Source organism: Hypanus sabinus, chromosome 8 (genome assembly GCF_030144855.1).
Source record: "Hypanus sabinus isolate sHypSab1 chromosome 8, sHypSab1.hap1, whole genome shotgun sequence".
Lineage (NCBI taxonomy): Eukaryota > Metazoa > Chordata > Chondrichthyes > Myliobatiformes > Dasyatidae > Hypanus > Hypanus sabinus.
In genome coordinates this window covers 138,648,900-138,662,313 of record NC_082713.1, presented here as the reverse complement: position 1 = coordinate 138,662,313, position 13,414 = coordinate 138,648,900, and the positions used below count along the sequence as shown (strand labels likewise).

At 35.0% G+C, this 13,414-nt stretch overlaps 1 protein-coding gene across 3 annotated transcripts in view; it reads left to right on the top strand.

The window, feature by feature from the left end:
- The window catches only part of phf21b (PHD finger protein 21B), a 158,665-nt gene that overhangs the window by 101,093 nt on the left and 44,158 nt on the right, over window positions 1–13,414 (top strand). For 2 of the 3 annotated variants that reach the window (XM_059977981.1, XM_059977980.1), the window contains exons 9-11: window positions 2,951–3,002; window positions 11,145–11,221; window positions 13,041–13,095. In XM_059977981.1, coding sequence (XP_059833964.1) covers window positions 2,951–3,002; window positions 11,145–11,221; window positions 13,041–13,095 — 184 coding nt within the window. The remainder of the gene's footprint in view (window positions 1–2,950; window positions 3,003–11,144; window positions 11,222–13,040; window positions 13,096–13,414) is intronic. The other variant, XM_059977982.1, reaches the window with a different exon arrangement.

The window sequence follows — 13,414 nt, the reverse complement described above, 5'->3', positions numbered from 1 at the left end:
GCTTAATGCAAATACTGAGAGAATGTTTGCCCTTTTTTGGGAAAATCTGGAACTCAGATATACAGTTTAAGAATAAGAGGTTGCCTGATTGAAGGAGGTAGAAAACATAGAAGCATAGAAATCTGCAGCACATTACAGGCCCTTCGGCCTATAATGTTGTTCTGACCATGTAACCTACTCTAGAAACTGCCTAGAATTTCCCTAGTGCATAGCGCTCTATTTTTCTAAGCTCCATGTACCTATCTTTCTTTAAAAACCCTATTGTATCCGCTTCTACCACCTTTGCTGGCAGTGCATTCCATGCACCCACCACTCTCTGTGTGAAAGACTTACCTCTGTCAACCCCCTTGTACCTATTTCCAATTACTTTAAAACTATGCCCCTTCATGTTAGCCATTTCAGCCCTGGGAAAAAGCCTCTGGCAATCCACACCAACTATGCCTCTCATCATCTTATACACCTCTATCAGGTTACCTCTCATCCTCCCTCACTCCAAGGAGAAAAGGCCACGTTCACTCAACCTATTCTCATAAGGCATACTCTCCAATCCAAACAACACTCTCTATCGTATCCACATCCTTCCACATGAGGTAACCAGAACTAAACATAGTACTCCAAGTGGGCTCTAACTAAGTTCTTGTATACCTGTAACATTACCTCGTGGCTCTTGAACTCAATTCCACAGATGATGAAGGCTAACACACCATATGCCTTCTTCACCACACAGTCAACCTACGCAGCAGCTTTGAGTGTCCTATGGCCTTGGTCCCCAAGATCTCTCTGATGCTCCACACTGCCAAGAGTCTTACCATTAATACTATATTCTGCCATCATATTTGACCTATCAAAATTAACCATCTCACACTTATCTGGGTTGAACTCCATCTGCCACTTCTCAGCCAAAATTTTGCATCCTATCGATGTCCCACTGTAACCTCTGACAGCCCTGACTATCCACAACACCCCTAACTTTTGTATCATCAGCAAACTTACTAACCCACCCTTGTACTTCTTCATCCAGGTCATTTATAAAAATCACAAAGAGGAGGGGTCCCAGAACAGATCCCTGCAGAACACCACTTGTCACCGTCCTCCACGCAGAAAAGAATCTTCCACAACCACATTTTGTCATCCGTGGGGAATTCTGGATCCACAAAGCAAGGTCCCCTTGGTTTCCATACATCATTACTTTCTGAATGAGCCTTGCATAGGGAACCTTATCACATGCCTTGCTGAAATCCATAGGAGCTATTTCTTCACAAGTCAAGATTCTGTTGAATTTTATATTGCAGAAATAAGTGGAAACTGTGTCATTGAAAATTCTCAAGGTTTTGCTGGGTACACTTTTGATCTGTTGAGTTGAGGGAACACATAGAAAAATCGTGCTGAATATTGGTTGATTAAGCATTCTTGATCATTTAAATAATTCATTATGTGTTATATGTATAAATATGTGAATTGCATACATTCTGATGGTACTACATGATAGGCGTGTTAAGAAAAACATGATGGTTAGACTCGTATTTTGGACTCCCTTGTCTTTCTTTGAATTAGTTTAATGTTTTGAAGTTCCAAAACATAAAAGTGGCGGCAAGACAGTTTTAAAAATGAACGTGAGATGGCTATTGACCTGTTGAAGTACAGCTAGGAATAGTCGAGTTTGAAGAAAAAAGGGAGATCGGATCATAGAAGGAGCAATAGAAAGATTAATAAGGGAATACTCCAGTGAACTAAATGCACCTTCCCAAGATCAAGATAGACATCCTAGAAAGAAGAAGAAGAAGAATGGGAACAAGCAAGAAAGAATCCAGAACTGGGAGAGAAGCAAGGATCAAAGTAGATTCACAGAGAAAAGGTGAAGAAAGGTGTCCAGAGCTGTGAGAACTACTTCCTACAGTCTCAAAGTCAACTACAACCAACCAACCTGAGATGGTTTCACAGCCACAAATCTCATCTGCCAAACAGTGATTTCCCCTTGTCAGGAAAGACAATATCCCACAAGAGTAAGAAATCCTCTACAGTGATTAAATCTTTAGGGCTAAGTGGAACAATTTAAAATTTATTATGCTGTGAGTGTCTATATATAGTCATTGTATTATATAGTATATTGTGGAAACAGTTGAGATGCATTCTCTATTGAGTTGGAGTTTGTAGCTAAGCAGGGAGGAGTGTATTTAATACTTTAATAGTACTTGAATAATTTCATAAATATATTGGTTGATTAGGCATTCTTGATTTAAATTGTTTATTACGGGTTATATGTAGAAATATGTGAATTGCATAAATCATCACGCTACCACGCTATTAGTGAGTGTGGCTCGCTTCAAGCAAAACACAAAGTACGACTCGCATTTTGGACTCCCATATCTTCCTTTAAATTAGTTTAATGTTTTGAAGTTACAAAACTTAACAAGGTGGAGAGAACAAAGGCAATGTTTGTGATGGGTGGGTGCTATTGTTGTCTGAATGACCCGTTCTTCCAGAAGTTGATAGTTAATAGATGAACAAAGCTAGAGAAATGCATTAGAAATGGAAAGGCTCAACATAGCAGCTGCTGGAAATACCACAAAATGAGCAGCATCTATGGACCAAGAACAAAACTTAAGGCCATCATTTTCATCACTATTGGGCATTCTGGCATGACAGAAAATGCAGTTGTTCTGACATTGCTGAATTCAGTCTTGAAGCTGCTGAAGTGGGAGCTGAGATGCTGTTCCTTGAGTTTGTCTTGGGCTTCATCGGAAGGATATAGCAGACAAAAGATATGAAAGTCAGAGTAATTTGGAATTAAAATTAAAATTTAATAAGCCTTGAGCTTTAAGAATAACAGAGAAAGTTTGAGTTCTCTTGCAGAAGAAGGATTCTTACGTTCTTATGTTTGTTTAGAATTGTATTTCACTAAGTAATACTGGCTTCATAATGCCTGTAACATGTACTCTTAAATTTGCAGAAACTTGCCTTTATGGTATCCCTTGGCCTGGTTACTACTGAGCACTTGGAAGGTAAGTTGAATATGAAATTCTTGAAGCAGTGTTCTTTTTGAGTAAAGATTGGCAAATAATGGACGTCAGAGGGCATTTTAAGAGTGAATTAAAAAACATAGTATGAACACATTTAAACTAGAGGAGGCAGAATTCCTGGCATTTTTAAAAAAAGGACAGAATAAGTTAAATTTTCAAGTGATCATTTTGATCTTTTTTTCAAAATTCCATCTTTTTTTGATATTTGCTTTCATGTTAAGTGAAACAGGCGCGCCATTAATTATTAATGTATTGCTTTGTTATTTTTCTAGTTAAGTCGACAAATTGTTTTTGTAAGTTGTCAGTTTTTCTGGTGGTATTAATGTTTGCTGAATAGTCGAGAAACTCGAATAAAATAATTTTTAGAATGAATTGCCTGGGCATGTGGGTTTGCCTGTGTCGTCTGTGTCATTTGTGAACCCCGGTACACTTCAGAGAAGTGTACAGAGTACAGAGAATTATAGTCAAATGCTGATATGTCATTAGTGAAGTTTTTCCCCCTCTGGTGTCAGTATAAAAGATACTACATATCTGAATCAGAAGGTTGAAGAGGCAGGCAGAAAATGTAGTCTTCATGCAATGGCATAGTTTAGAAAACATTAACTGTTTCTTCAGAGCTTCAGGAAAAGTATTTAAGAAAATAATCTCGCCAGGGTCTGCCCAGATGCTTTACTGCCCACAGAGAGTAAAGACACGATGATAGTGCATGACTGGACAAATTGTGAAGGAGGATTAATTTCAATTCATAGGACATTGAGAATAGTTCTTGGACAGTAGGCTAAATAACTAATAACAGATAAGGACATACCAACAAGAATTGAATATGTCTATTTTTGATAGATAAGGCACCACACAAAAGGTTGTTACACAATGAGAAAGATCTGTGTGGTTGCAATAATTGGTGGATTATACTGTAAGCAAAAGGGGCCCAACCTCTCCCTCAATGTAGCAAAAACAAAGTTGCTGGTTGTGGATTACAGGAGGAATGATGAGAGGCTAGCCCCTATTGACATCAATGGATCTGGGGTTGAGAGGGTGAACAGCTTTGAGTTCCTTGTCGTAAACACCACCGAGGATCTCACGTGGTATGTACATACCAGCTGTGTAGTGAAAAAGGCGCAACAGTGCCTCTTTCACCTCAGACATTTGAAGAAGTTTGGTACAGGCCCCCAGATCCTAAGAACTTTCTACAGGGACACAATTGAGAGCATCCTGACTGGCTGCATCACCACCTGGTATGGGAGCTGTACTTCACTCAATCGCAGGTCTCTGCAGGGAGTGGTATGGACAGCCCAGCTCATCTGTAGGTGTGAACTTCCCATTATTCAGGACGTTTACAAAGACAGGTGTGTAAAAAGGGCTGGAAGATTCATTGGGGACCTGTGTCACCCCAACCTCAAACTGTTCCGGCTGCTACCATTTGGGAAATGGTATCGCAGCATAAAAGCCAGGGCCAACAGGCTTTGGGACAGCTTCTTCCACCAGGCCATCAGGCTGCTTAATTCATGCAAGTGCAACTGTATTTCTTTGTTATATTGACTATCCTGTTGTACATAATATTTATTATAAATTACTATAAATTGCTCATTTAGGCAGAGGTGTAACATAAAAAGTTTTACTCCATGTCTATGAAGGATATAAGTAATAAAGTCAATTCAATTCATTTCAATTCATGTAGGGAGTAATAAAGAATATTGGGAGATAATGTAATCCAAATGCTACTGCTTGCAGGGGCATGCAAGAGTCAGGGGTATAAGGGCTAAGGGTATTCACTGATCTTTACAGTTGATTAGGTAGTTGGGAAACATTGTATGAAATATTTGGTTTTATAATAGTGAAAATGGCTACCAAAAAAAAATGCGCTGAATTTTACAGTTCTGTTATTTGGTCTCAACTAGAATGTAAAGCATCATTCTTGACACTATTTAAGAAGAATTTAATGAATGAAAGTTATGAGTGGGTTGACTGGGGTGATGGTCAGGTCGAAGGACATAAATTATATAGAGAATTTAGTGAAGTTTACCTTGCTCTTAAAGTAGAGACAATGAATTTTTAACAAAGTTATTTAAGATTATGACGTTTTGTAAGATCCATAGGATGAAAGTTGTTTCTTGTGACAAATGAAGTGGAAGTAAATTTTAAGATGTTAAGATCTGAGTATGCTTCTTGAGATCAGATCTCAGAGGAGCTTTCAAAAAATAATGAAGCATGTACAGTGGATTCAGCTTAATTTGGACACATTAGGACCAGCACGTTTTGGCCCAATTAAGTAGCTACTCTGTTTAGCTAAAGTTTCATAGAAATAATGTAAGAAGTATAAAACATACAAACTGCCATTGAACTGAGTAACAAGTTATGTATTTAAATGAAATACAGAACCAATTAGAACACTACCAATATTGCTATAGTACTATAAACTTGTGTATTAATTTCTAATAGTTATTGATGGAGAAATACATTTGCCTTGTTTATTTGATTGACTGTAAATGAACAAAATAAGAGCAGATACCTAATGTAGATAATGGACTGCCTTCATTGCCTTCCTGGATGAAGTAGTGTTGTAATCCAACAATAAATTTCCTGGCATCTTGTGTAATCACTAGCTTAGGTTCAATTTTGTCATTCTCATCACTTTCCTCACCATCGTATTCCCCACCTTGGTGTTTTGACACATTGCTTTCGATGATTGCATCCCCCAACTTTTTATTTTCATTGCAACATTTAATATAATTCCCGCTATTACGGACACTTACACTACATGCTGCATCTGCGAAGCAAACAGCATTATGAAGGACCCCACGCACCCCTCATACAAACTCTTCTCCCTCCTGCCATCTGGGAAAAGGCACTGAAGTATCCGGGCTGTCACGACCAGACTATGTAACAGTTTCTTCCCCCAAGCCAGCAGACTCCTCAGTACCCAGAGCCTGGACTGACACCAACTTACTGCCCTCTACTGTGCCTATTGTCTTGTTTATTATTTATTGTAATGCCTGTACTGTTTTGTGCACTTTATGCAGTCCTGGGTAGGTCTGTAGTCTAGTGTAGTTTGTTTTTTTTTTCTGTGTTTTTACGTAGTTCAGTGTAGTTTTTGTACTGTTTCATGTAGCACCATAGTTCTGAAAAACATCTCATTTTTACTGTGTACTGTACCAGCAGTTATAATCGAAATGACAATAAAAGGTGAAGACTTGACGATACTTTAATATTTTTCATAGTTCTTGTTGAAGGAGTGAAATCATTTTATTTTCATTTCTGGCATCTCAAAACCTGAATGCTTGAAACCGCAGTGAGCAAAACAGTTCTGAATTGTCTTGCAGCTTAATTCTCGCCAACTATCACTGACAAACTGTAGTGCCTGTAAAAGGCAACTCTTTCACACACTTCCTTGGCTGTTAAAAAAGGTATCTGTAGACTTTCCTCAATTGCTTCCAACTTTCTGCAATGCAATGTTTTTAAGTTTGTTATGATTCCCATATCCATTGGTTGCACCAAGAATCTTGTATTGGCAGGCAGAAATTCCTTTCTTTCTTTTTCAATCTTTTTATTGAGTTTCATATAAATATAAAAAAAAACATAACATAATAATGACTAGGTTATGAATACAATAGACTTAAGATTACATTAATAATAGGATAATGATATCCTATTAAACATCAACAACAAAAAAGTACATTAATCAATCAAGTCTATATAATTATATATGAAAAAAAAACAAAACTAATCATCAAAAGAAAAAGAAAAAATTTCGAAATGTGTGAAAGAAAATATATATATGAAACAAACACTTAACTAAAACTAACATGGGCAATAATAACAGTTTATAAGTATATAATAGTGTCAAAGAACTCCGGAACTCCATACCTGAACAAGAATAAACAGAGAGAAGGTCTGGGAAAGGCCAAATTAATTCATATGAAAATGTCGGATGAACGGTCCCCAAGTTTCTTCAAATTTAATTGACGAGTCAAAAATAGTGCTTCTAATTTTTTCCAAACTCAGATAAGAAATAGTTTGAAAAAGCCACTGAGATGTGGTAGGAGGGTTTACTTCTTTCCAATTTTGTAATATAGACCTTCTGGCCATTAATGTTACAAAAGCAATCATTCGTCTGATTGAAGGAGAAAACTGATTACCATCCTCATTTGGTATACCAAAGATTGCAGTAATAAAGTTAGGTTGTAAATCGATGTTCCAAATTGAGGAAATAGTAACGAATATGTCCTTCCAATAGTTATGTAAAGTGGGACATGACCAAAACATATGGGTCAGTGAAGCCACTTCTGAATGACATCTATCACATTGAGGGTTAATATGAGAATAAAATCGAGCAAGTTTATCTTTAGACATATAAGCTCTATGTACAATTTTAAATTGTATTAAAGCATGTTTAGCACATATAGAAGAAGAATTAACCATTTGTAAAATTTTTTCCCATTTATCAGGTGGTATATTGTATCGAAGTTCTTTTTCCCATTGTTGTTTAATTCTATCAGACATCTCTGGTTGTATCTTCATAATCATGTTGTAAATAAAAGCAACTAATCCCTTCTGACAAGGATTTAAGGTAAAAATCAAATCTGAGAAATCTGTTGAAGTTGAGTTGGGAAAAGATGGTAAAACTTTATGTAAAAAATTTCTGATTTGTAAATATCTGAAGAAATTAGATTTAGGTAATTTAAATTTATTGGAAAGTTGGTCAAAAGACATCAAAGTACCTTCAAAAAAAAGGTCACGAAAACATTTTATACCTTTCCTTTTCCAAATGCTAAAGGCTTGATCTGTCAAGGAAGGTTTAAAGAAAAAATTAAATAAAATAGGGCTATCAAGCACAAAGTTTTTCAAAGTAAAAAATTTCCGAAATTGAAACCAAATTCGTAATGTGTGTTTAATAACAGGATTAGATATCAGTTTATTAAATTTAACTAAATGAGCAGGAAGAGAAGAACCAAGAACAGAAAATAAAGAATATCCCTTTACTTCATTGCATTCCAAATTTACCCACTGCGGACACAATAATGAGTCCAAATCTAATTTCCAATACGTTAGGTTACGAATATTATTCGCCCAATAATAAAATCTAAAGTTAGGCAAAGCTAAACCACCATCTTTTTTAGATTTTTGTAATTGCCTTTTACTTAACCTGGGGTTTTTGTTTTGCCACACAAATGAGGAAATTTTTGAATCAATGTTGTCAAAAAAGGATTTAGGAATAAAAATTGGTAAGGCTTGAAATAAATATAAAAATTTCGGTAAAATCATCATTTTAATAGCATTAATCCGACCAACTAATGATAAGAATAAGGGAGACCATCTTGTAGTAAGACGTTGTATTTGAAGAAGCATAGGTAAAAAATTCAGTCTAAATAAATCTTTATATTTCTTGGTAATTTTTATACCCAAATAGGTAAAATTATCAGTAACAACTTTAAATGGAATCCTGTCATTCAATAAAGTTTGTGCGTTTAAAGGGAATAATTCACTCTTATCTAAGTTTAATTTATAACCAGAAAAACTACCAAATTGAGCCAACAAGGATAAAATAGTGGGAATAGATCTATCAAGATCAGAAATATGTAACAGCAAATCATCAGCATAAAGTGATAATTTATATAATTTCTCATTACGGGTAATACCAAAAATATTAGGAGATTCACGAATAGCAATGGCTAAAGGTTCTAACGCAATATTAAATAATAAAGGACTTAAAGGACAACCTTGTCTCGTACCACGAGATAATTGAAAAAAGGAGGATCTATAATTATTTGTAAGAACAGAAGCAACAGGTTTATAGTATATTAGTTTAATCCATGATATAAAATTAGGACTAAAATTAAAATTTCTCAATGCATTAAATAAATATGTCCATTCAACTCTATCAAAGGCTTTTTCAGCATCTAATGAGATAACACATTCTGGGACTGTGGGTGATGAAGTATAAATTATATTAATCAATTTTCTAACATTAAAAAAAGAATACCGATTCTTAATGAAACCAGTTTGATCTTCTGAAATAATCTGTGGTAGTACCTTTTCTAATCTAGTGGCTAAAATTTTTGTAAGAATCTTAGAATCTACATTTAATAATGATATAGGGCGATAAGATGTACGGCAGGCAGAAATTCCAACTGCAAGTTTCTCAAATATTCTACATTACGGTGTGCTGCAAAATTGTCACCAAGCATGACAACTTTGCTTGATTTCTGCTGTAACTCCCTGTCCCAATTCATTAGCCATTTTAAAATTTAAGAAATCATCTGTGCATTCTTATTAGCATAGTATGTGATTGATAAATTATCCATTCCTAGCCCCTTAAAGCATCAAGGTTTAACATGTTTCCCAAAAACCAACAATTTATTTTTATCAGTAGTTTCTGACTTACTTGAACAACACAACAGTTATGTGATCCATTGCTTTCTTTGTATTTGACAGTGTTATGTGTTTGTAAGACTGTTCAGCTGGGTGTGATTTTTTAATAAAAGGCCTGTTTCATCGGCATTGATATCATCTGCACAAGAATTTTGAAGGAAGTTAGGAAGTTTTTAAGATTTCCATGTTTCTGCGCTTACAGCATCAGCACTACCTTTCTTGCCATGTGCTTTCTTGTATTTCATGTGGTGACTTGTTTATTGACGTTGGTCCGCTGATATGCACACCTTGTACAGATACAATAGCAAATCATTGATTGAGGTCTCTTCAACATCTGGATCCTTACCTTCACACTTTTGATTTTTGGGATATTTCCTGTCTGGCAACAAGTAATGAATGCCTACTTTTTACCCTGCTGATGTATCAAGCATGCAATTATAGATTTCTGCACTCCAGTTACCTTTGCCAGCTGGCAATGGTGTTTGGGTGGATTGCTTTTAATTTTGTCCAGTAGGGTAATTTTATAGCTGATGTCAAGTATTTTTCTGGCATCTTGGCAATGGTCTCAATTTTTTTTTAAAGTCAAATTTTCAAAATATAAAAAAAAATTAATCAGAAATCACTGCTTTTAGAATCTGCCTGTCAGCCCAATGGATAACGTAACACAAACTTGTAACTAATGCAACTCGAAGCATGGTGTAATGTCTAACAGCCATACACATGACTGACCATTTCCTTTGCCAATTAAGGGACATGGTGTCCCAAATAAACAGAGAGATTCCTGGCTGTTTTCTTGGTCAGTTTTTATTCTTTAAGAGTTGTTCAAAATCGTTAGCTGTCCCAATTAACCGATGACTCAATTAACTGGAATCCACTGTATTTGTAAAAAGCAACTAATATACAGTTATTTAGAAAAGGCTAGGGATGTGTAAGATCAATTGTTTAGCTCTTTCAAAGAGTTCGCATCAACATACCATGCTGGATAGCTCACCACTGAGCTGTCAGGTTCTATAGTTTTATAATTGGACAGATTGCAAATCACTTTGGCCTAAATCGTGAACTAATTAGAACAGATGATAATTACCCATGTGACTGGGCACTACCAGGGTAAAGTCAAATGTTTATATCTCTAAATAATTTCTTCACTGGCTTTTGAGGAAAAAAAATTGCGGATACGAATCTATTAACTTTTTATTTGTCCTTTGGGAATTGTGTTGAGCTTTCAGTGCTCAACTTGAAAATTATCTGTAAACTGCATACTCTTCTCAATTTATTATTTAAACCAAACATCTTGCTTATTGTGCAAGTGCTTTTCTAACAAATCTTTATAGTAGCGTAGGTGTACATCAGATATAATTGGGGCTATTAGTTATTTTATTACATTATTCCCAGTTACAAATATATTTTCTTCTCCAAGTTATTCTGCTGTCCTGATTACAGATGTTCTTTTTTTTAAATATATAACAGCTATAAATAAAATGAATTATGCTTTCTTCTGGAGATCCAGTCTGTTCACATAATGTGCTTTTTGACATGAAGCATATTATTCACTGCATCATTTTATGGTTACTGTAATGTATATTATAGTTATTGTGAATTGATTACTGATTGTGACATTAAAATACTTTGGTGCTGTAGATAGCCTTAATAAATACTGTCTAAAAGTGTGAATGTGGCATTTAGAGCAACCACTTCATTCAGTTTTATTTTAAAGCAAAATACTTGCTAATAATGGAAATGCTGTCATGGTTACAGAAATCCAAAGCAGGCGCCAAGAAAGAAAGAGAAGAAGCACAGCCAATCCAACATACAGCGGATTGTTTGAACCAGAGGTAAATGTTATTTGGATATTTGGGTAGTATGATACATCTCTGAATCAGTTGAGGGTTGATGGTCAAATGTGGGCACAGTGCTCCTGTGTAAAGATGTACTTGGAAGTTAATTCTTCTTTGCGATCCTAAAGCTTGAAATGTAAAATAGGTACAATTATTAGAGGTTGCAGGTTAATCTTGTTTCCTGTAAAATGCTACCATGATTACTATTTTACATGTTAACCTGAGGATTCAGTTTAAAAATGGAGTAGCTATTGTAATAGTGGTTGGGACCAACTTTTTGAGTTATCCTGTGATTGTTTGGGTCATTTAATTTGATTTCCCTCCCCAAAAAAAATCATAAAACTACTATTTACTGCTCTAATCTTAACATCGCATTTCTGTAAGCAGTTGTTCTGTTAGGGACGGAATAGTTGTATTTAATTATTCAGAATGATACACCCAATGATTAGTGTATTATGCATTGAGCTTGATTGCAGTTAATCTATATGTAATGTTTTGATATCAGGAAGATGTGGTTTATAGAGTAGGGCAGACTGGGAACAATCAACAAGCAGAGTGAGAAATGGAATTATATCCATGTTCTCTGTAGGCAGAGAATATTAAGCATTTTTGTCATTCTTAATGTATAATGAACTATTTGAATGACACTCAGTTCTTTGTAGCAGGGAAAAACAAATAATTCCAGTAGACATAAAAAGAGCTTATAGTGCTGAATAATAATTTTCAGTATTTTATATGCCATTCTGACCCCTCATTTACTCTGTTTAAATCACAGAAGGAAGTCTTTCACTCTGCATTTTTTGCTATAATATCCAAAAATTATGTTGCCACCTTGCTCTCTTACTGTATTGCATCTCAGTATATTTCAAGTATCTTTCCAACTTTTCCTTTAAAAAAAAATCTATCTTGCCACTTTCCGTAGTAAATATTACATACCACGATAATCTCTGTAAGCAATAACTCTCAACCTATCAACAATGAAAAAAAGAAAACTTATTGCTAGATAAGGTTGGATAGGAATATAGGTTAGACAATGGCTTTCACCACTGACCTGAATTAAAGTAGAATGAAAGATTGAAAAAGTGGAAGACAAACAGAAAATCAAAGACATTTAAATGTAAAGGACTAAAGTATGAGATAAATGATAAATATGAGATATATGATAAGATATGAGTTTCTGGATTAACTAAGTCCTTTCAGATGAACAAAATGCAGAATTCTTTTTGCATTTATTTATTTATTTGGAGATGCAACATGGATACTTCAATATTTAGATAAATCTACCCCTGTTGACAAGTAGGTAACTAATTTTTCTTTCAAGTTAATGAAAAAACTAAGCAATTATCCTTTGTCCCTACCACATAGTCTTCAAATTCATTGACACAATTTTCTGTTTGATGTACAGCTGCTGCAGTTATGCTGTCCAGATTTTTATTCTTTTGCCTTTTAAGGCCTCTAGATTTTTTGAAAAAGTGTTTTTTCAGAAATGATCTCAAAGTTTTGCACCTCATCTAATCTCATGGAATTCATGGGATTGCAGGCTATAATATTGGCATGATTTTGTTACATAAAAATGTATGATTGGATTAGCTTTTAATATATTAATGCTTTTATGTATCACTGTAAAAGTATTTAATTATCCGTGACAGACAAGCATCTAACACTAAATGGTCATTACCTTTGCCAGCATAAAGGCACTTTAAAATATTTGTCACAATGCAGCACACAAATACAGATGTTTTTATTACAAAAGCTAATGTCTATTTTTTAAAAAGGTATTGACTTAATGGTCTTTCTTGGTTAATATTCCCCCCAGCGTAAACGAATTGCAACAAGCTATCTAAATGGTTCTTTGTATATTTCAACAAGAGGTATGTATTTCTAAGTTCATCCAATCCTTTCATTTTATAGTTTCATGTAATGCAGATGATAATATAATGGGAAGTGTGAATAAAAGCTGCAGGGAATTCAACCGAGATTCCATTTTTAGGCAAGCATTTAATAAAGACTTGCTACTTTCAGTTTAAGATATTAACTTGTGTCAAAACATGTTTGCATATATGGCACTGCAGTTACTGCCACGGAGCTCCAAGGACCAGGATTCAATCCTTGCATTCAGTGCAGTCTATGTGGAGTTTGCATGTTCTCTTTTTAACTATGTGGGCCTCCTTTGAATGTTCTGGTTTCCTC